General features: G+C 37.7%; 1 protein-coding gene across 1 annotated transcript; it reads left to right on the top strand.

Moving 5' to 3' along the window:
- The first annotated feature begins 171 nt into the window (after window positions 1-171).
- On the top strand, window positions 172-6192 carry henmt1 (HEN methyltransferase 1). The gene is made up of 9 exons (XM_044130303.1): window positions 172-477; window positions 680-792; window positions 2369-2503; window positions 2592-2774; window positions 3563-3731; window positions 4262-4433; window positions 4505-4604; window positions 4802-4959; window positions 5996-6192. Exons 1-9 carry the CDS (start codon window positions 394-396, stop codon window positions 6091-6093), a joined length of 1212 nt encoding a protein of 403 aa, XP_043986238.1. The 5' UTR covers window positions 172-393; the 3' UTR covers window positions 6094-6192.
- The last annotated feature ends 363 nt before the right edge of the window (window positions 6193-6555 follow it).

Below are 6555 nucleotides of genomic sequence, written 5' to 3'. Positions count from 1 at the left end.
GACGTGTTTTGTAGTTTACTGCAGCTGCAGCAGCATTAAATTTAATTTATTTAGTTACTTTTTATTGTGTCTCTTCTCGCGTATGACAAGCTGACGACTCCTCTCAATATGGCGGACCTCCTGCAGAATGCGCATGCGTGCGCATGCGCTCTTACCATATGTATGCTATTCTGACATGTATGGCTATCTGACAGAACACCTGTGTCCTGCAACTCTTAGATGTCTCCCTGGTCCAATACACCTGAACCACCTCCCAACTGCAGTCAGATTCTCCTGCTAATGACCTCATTATTTGACTCAGATGTGTTGAAGTAAACATTTATTTAAAAGTTGCAGGACACCGGGCCTCCAGGACCAGGAGTGCCCACACCCGCAAACTGTAGCGGAAGGAAAATGAATCCCATGTTTACTCCGCCACTTCACAGCCAACGACATCAGTTTGTCATCGATTTTGTCAGAAAAAAACAACCTAAGAAGGTAATTACTAAAATTCAATCACGAATTAAGCAGGAATTCAGCTATTTCTTCGTCTTAGCTTCGAAGCTAACGATTGCTACCAACTCCTCTGTTGTTAGCGAAGCCACTGAACGCCGATATCTAGTTTATCCAGTTCTACCTGTTGATAAGCGCGTTTTCTGTCAAGTTTTAGTCCTGCTGCTAGTTTTTCTTCTTCCACCAGGTAGCTGACCTGGGCTGCGGCGAGTGTAAGCTCCTGAAACAGCTCAGGTTTCAGCGGAACATTGAGCTGCTGGTCGGCGTGGACATCACCGGTGCCAAAATCAAGAAACATATGTGAGTGAAGAAAAGGGAAGGGCACTTTTTTATCGCTAGCTTACAAACTTTCCACAGAAATAATAAAAAAATACATATTTATTTTTATTTACTAATTATTAACAACAATGCATGAACCGTCACGGTTAAGGGCTATTTAGAAACGCCAGTTAACCTAAAAAAAAAAAGGATCCTAACTTTTGCAAGATCCTGCTTAAGTTTCTCGAGATTTTCTCTCAAGGCACTTTACAATAAAAGTAAATTCAATCCGTTGAAAATGAGAATTTGTTTCCATTCAACTTACCTGGTTAAGTAAAGATTAAATAAAATTAATAAACACAGGCGGATGCCTCCATTTCAATTGATCGGTATATTTTACAAATTAACTTATCTAAGAAAACTTGGCTGTTTGCATGCAGTCAATGATTTGCCACTGTAACCCTTCTCGTTTGTCACAGCAGCAGTGAAGCCTTGGTTGATTGTTGTCAACTAGAGCGATACAAAATTAAACTCTCACAATGTGACTGACTGCACCAAGTGGTCCAACAGCTGAAAAACAAAAGACACAGTTGGTGTCTTTTCAGCCACAAACACCAACTGGCGCAGCTCTCACTCATAGGGTCCTATTTTTCCAGCCCAGCCATGAGAAAACTTTATAAACTATGTTTATAAATGTTAAATGATCTTACAGTATTTCGTTAATTGTTGAACTAGAAAAATATAACCCCAAGAAAAAAAAAATAGCGAAGAGCTGCCTCTGCACCTTCCTCCTCCAGCGATGCTCAGCATCCTGGTGGGGAAGCCGAGAGAGCCGGAAGGACCCGTTACATGCAGTCACTCATCACACCACTAGGTGGCTCCAAATGCATGGATCAAAAACCTCATTACAAACACATACACACTATTGTTATTATTTTGGGCAAAATTCACATTGCACACTTTTCTCTGTTACACCACGGTCATTTCTCCTGGACGTTCATGTAGTGGCAGTTTGGATAAGTAATTATAATTTCTTTTTCAAAACAAACAAACCAAAAAAGAATAAGGAACTGATCCTAGTACAGAACCTTAGAACCTTGTGGGACACAATAACGCAGTAACTAACTGTTACCTCTCTCATAATGAAATTTACTGACTAAGTTGGAGTTGAAGCACTTTGAATTTCCTTGTTGCTGAAAATGTGCTACTTAAATAAAATTACCTTAAATTAGTTTAAAGCTGCTGCAACAGACTGGCGACCTGTCCAGGGTGACCCCGCCTCTCGCCCTGAACGTAGCTGGAGAGGAACCAGCAACCCTCCCGACCTCATTAGGGTCAAGGGTGAACAGAAAATGGATGGATGGATGGATGGTTTAAAGCTGCTTATTTGTTTTCTGTAACCTTTTCCAGGGTCTGTATTAAGATGTAGTTTAGTGAATTATCTCTGAAATTATATCATTTCCATCTTCAGCTACTTCAGTTTCTGCGCTGTGAAGTGATGATTTTTTTTAAATAAACCGATGGAAGTTCTTTATGTAAACCATTACCGTGAACAGAACATTTTTCTTTTGCTTTATACAATTCAGTTTATTAATTTGTTGCTTGTTTGTCTCTCCAGGCACAGATTGGCTCCTCTGTCCACAGACCACCTGCAGCCCACCTTCGACCAGCTCCACATTGATCTGTACCAAGGTTCAGTCACACAGAGAGACGCTCGGCTCCGAGGGTTCGACTTGATGACCAGCATAGAACTGTAAGTGGCTGTTGGAGCTACAAAGTTATTTGTTAAATAATTATTTCTGCTTTCAAACATGTTATTTTGTCATGTCTGGTTTTTGCAGTATAGAACACCTCACTCTTCCTGATTTGGAGCTCTTTTCTTCTGTGGTTTTTGGATACATGAGACCAGCGAGCGTCATTGTCAGCACCCCGAACTCTGAATTCAACAAACTGTTTCCTGGACTGACTGGTTTCAGACACAGCGACCACAAGTTTGAGTGGAACAGATCAGAGTTCAGATCCTGGTGCGGTGCAGAGATTCAATTATTCACAAAAAACAACAACAATGCAGCAAAACATCATGCAAAGTTAATTTAAAAAAATCCAACTCATTATTTCATGACCCATGGAGTGATATCTCAAGTCGAGCTGAAACAATTAATCGTGATTAATCGATTTATTTAGTAATTGATTAATCGTTAACTGGAGTATACACTGAAAAAAGGGGCATTTGATGAAAAAGACAACATATTTAGAGCAGTATTTAGGCCAAAATTAAGAAAAAATACATAAATTTTGCATGTAGTATAAAAATACCTGCGAATGTCTGAATATGTTTTAGCTTCACTTGGTTCAAATTCACAAGAGGAATGCAATATTTTTGTATTTTAGACAATAAAATTTTTGTTTTTTATTTATAAAGGGAACTGAATTCTTTGTTTACATTAATATATTTCAAATATCATATAAAAAATGGTCAAATTAAAAATCTGTAGAACCGTTTTTTTCTTTATCCGATTAATCGTTGGAAAAACAAATTAACCAAGAAACATAATGGGTCTCCTTTAAGGCCAGATAGTTCAAAAGAAAGTAATTTAACAAAAAAGGAGTAACTTTTGTAAATGTAAGTAAAAAATTATTTGTTTTGTGAATATGAAATAAAACAATTTACTATGTTGTGCATTTTAAAATGACAAAATAAGACAATAATGTTCTGGCCATAAAGTTGAGCACATTGATTCATTTCAGGCTTTCAAACAACAATTTTGCCTCTTGGATTTTTCCCTTTTAACGTCCATTTTGCATCCTGCAGGGCTCTTAAAGTGTGTTTGGATTATGGCTACGAGGTTGAAATCACCGGAGTTGGAGAAGCGCCTCAGGAGCAGCAGGAAAGTGTCGGTTTCTGCTCCCAGATTGGTGTGTTTCAACGTCTGAACGTTTCACCCGACCGAGATGAGGAGGAAGTGTTTTCCTACACTTTGGTGAGTCTGTTCCTCTACAAGCAGCTGGTTCTCGCATGCATCACTGAGGGCTGAAACGATTAATCGCGATCAGTCAATTATTGAAATAATCGTCAATTAATCATTAGCTGGAGTAAAATGCAATGATACAGCAGTCCTTTAGTCGACTTGCACCAGGTGAACTGAAGCTGCCGCTTGAGGAGTTGTGGTTAAAATATATTCGTAGACAAAGGTTTTCTTTATGTTAAACATAAAATTTATTTATTTAGTTTTTACAGTTTTACTGGTTTAAATGTTTTTTTTCGTCGTCAAATTGTCTTTTGTTGAGCCTGTAAACTTCAGTTAATGATTAATTGATTATTAGTTGGCAATTGCTTCATTAATTGATTAATCCAGTTAATTGTTTCAGCCATACAGAAACCCAAGGATGTTAAGTCTTCAAAGACCAAAAATTTACTTAATCGCCCAAAGAAGGCAAATACTGGGGCGATACAAAGTTTATGTTTGAACTTCTCGACTTTGATATTTTAACCCATAGTTTCTTGTTTTAGGTGTACTCTGTAAATTACCCCACTTTGCGTGACAACAACACTTTCACCAGAGTCCTGGTGAGCGAGGTTCTGTTCTGGGCAGAACGACTGAAGAACAGGTGGATGGAGGAAACGACTGGAGGGACGAATTGTGTTTTACCACACAGTCAGACTGAACAACAGAAACCATCAGGTACACGAAGACGCTGAATTAAAACTGCATTTCTCTGCTTTAATTTGTACAAAACCTCTTTTTCCGTTCAGCATGTACGGACAGGTTGGGTTGTCCAGGTGGAGGTGGAGGGGAGGAGCTTACCGTGTCGCTTTGGATAAACGACCAAGAAGAGTCCGGGATCGTAAACAGGTTTGTTTCCGTTTGGAAGAGAAGAAATGTTTAAATTCTGACAATTTTGTTCACGTTGGGAACAAAACGTTGCATGGATTTCTCTAACATCAAGATTAATGTATATGAATAAATACATGCAAATATGTAAAGTAACAGTTAGATGCATAAAGGTGTGTGAATGCATGTATCCGTTATTGTGTTTGTTGTTGTTTCAGGTTTGTCGTCGTTCCTCTGGCGGCGCTCTGGTCCTTCTGTCCCAAAATCGCTGAACTGAGTGGAAATGTTTCCAACCTGAGACGTTTCCTGATGGACCAGCCTCAAGTTAAACTCTCTCAGGACGGATCCGCTCTACTCGTAAAGTGTGAAGCACAAGGTACTGCCTCCTTACTATAGAATGTGAACTGTGTCATTTGTACTGAGACATCTTTGGTCCAATTAAACATAACTTTAATCAACACCATTATTGATAAAAACCACGTCCCGCATGTTTTGAAATCGCCTCTTACTTTTAAGACCCTTTGCAGTATCCATTATGTTTATTTTTAAAACCTTTTAGTAGGGCTGCAACTAACAATTGTTGGTAATTGATCATTCGGACAATCGATTAATCGTATATAAAAATGGCAGATTCTGCAAATTTCTCATTTAACCACTTAAACCTTCGTTTAAACAATATTCAAAATGATTGAAGAGGCAAACAAACAAATAATTCATTTCTTTCTAAAGTAAGAAAATAGAATTTTATTGACTAAACTGCAAACACAAGGTATTCCTTTTGGGTCCGATTAATCGTTTGTGGATTGATTAATTTTTGGATTAACTGATTAATAATTGGATATCAAACGAGCCTCACTGGAGCGTTTTATTTATTTATTTTTATTTACAGAATTTGAATCAGGTGAAGCTAAAACTGCCACTTGAGTCGTTTTGAATTAACTTATTTACAAACAAATGTGATTTTTGTTGTAGTTTTGACTTAATTATTGCTTTAAATATGTAATTCTGTCAGCTAATAATTTTTTTTTGAGTCCATAATGCAGTTAATGACTAATTGATTACTGAATTAGCTGGCGATTATTCCAATAATCAGTTAATCACGATTAATTGTTCCAGTCCTATATTTTAGTTCCAGATGATGCAGGAATGCAATTAATTGCGTTTAAAAAAATTTTTTTACACCTTAAAATATATGTAAATAATTAATCAAAATGAATGTGTTGAAACATGTTTCAATATCTGAATCTAACGGTTTCTGACATTTAATTTTACTTTTCTGATTCTTTGAATTTATAAAAATGTTTGTGTAATCTACAGTTTGTCCAGCAGATGGCAGAACTGCCTAAATTTTAGAGAACACAATGTTCCTGCATGTACTCGGACCCTCTTGATGGGATTTTGTTGTTTTTCAGAACCAGAACAGATCAACAGCGATGATGAGGAAGATGCACCAGCCGTCCAGTGTTCCCATCAAACTGAACCAGAGGAAGACTGGGAAGCAAAAATTTGACTTGGAGAAATCAGTTGTTGTTGTCAGGAAAAGCTGGTAATGTAAATTAATCTACCCTGCGGTGAATGTTTGTTTAAATAAAGGTAAAGTTTTTCAGTTCTTTTCTGTCTGAAGGCTCGTAAACTGAAAATGGACCCAAACAACGAATCGTGATTCTTCCACCTCATGGAAAAACTCTGATGGCATCGAGGCGTTTTAAACGGTTTTATTCAGCAGTGCTGCGGAGACATTTTGCCGTTCAGTACAGTCATTAGGGAAGCAGTTTGTCAAAAAACAAAACCAAAGAAACAAATCCGTACCAGAGAACACTCATCGCGTCAGAATGTCACTTTACAATAATTAGTTTACAGTTTTAATTAGACAACAGCTTCACAGAAGAGAAAAGCACCATGTTTGGAACATGTTAGGTACCGAGATGAGCGCCAACAGATAAACGCTTTATTCCAAACAAAAAGACAAAAC

Source organism: Gambusia affinis, linkage group LG10 (genome assembly GCF_019740435.1).
Source record: "Gambusia affinis linkage group LG10, SWU_Gaff_1.0, whole genome shotgun sequence".
NCBI lineage: Eukaryota > Metazoa > Chordata > Actinopteri > Cyprinodontiformes > Poeciliidae > Gambusia > Gambusia affinis.
The sequence above is the reverse complement of the archived record's forward strand: the minus strand, read 5'-3'. Positions and strand labels throughout refer to the sequence as shown.

Excerpts from the sequence above, each read along its gene's own strand:
- henmt1 (XM_044130303.1), top strand. The coding sequence starts at position 394 with ATGAATCCCATGTTTACTCCGCCACTTCACAGCCAACGACATCAGTTT. Across the intron at positions 2,504-2,591 it reads TTGATGACCAGCATAGAACT|TATAGAACACCTCACTCTTC; the intron begins GTAAGTGGCTGT and ends TGGTTTTTGCAG. Across the intron at positions 4,960-5,995 it reads CGTAAAGTGTGAAGCACAAG|AACCAGAACAGATCAACAGC; the intron begins GTACTGCCTCCT and ends GTTGTTTTTCAG.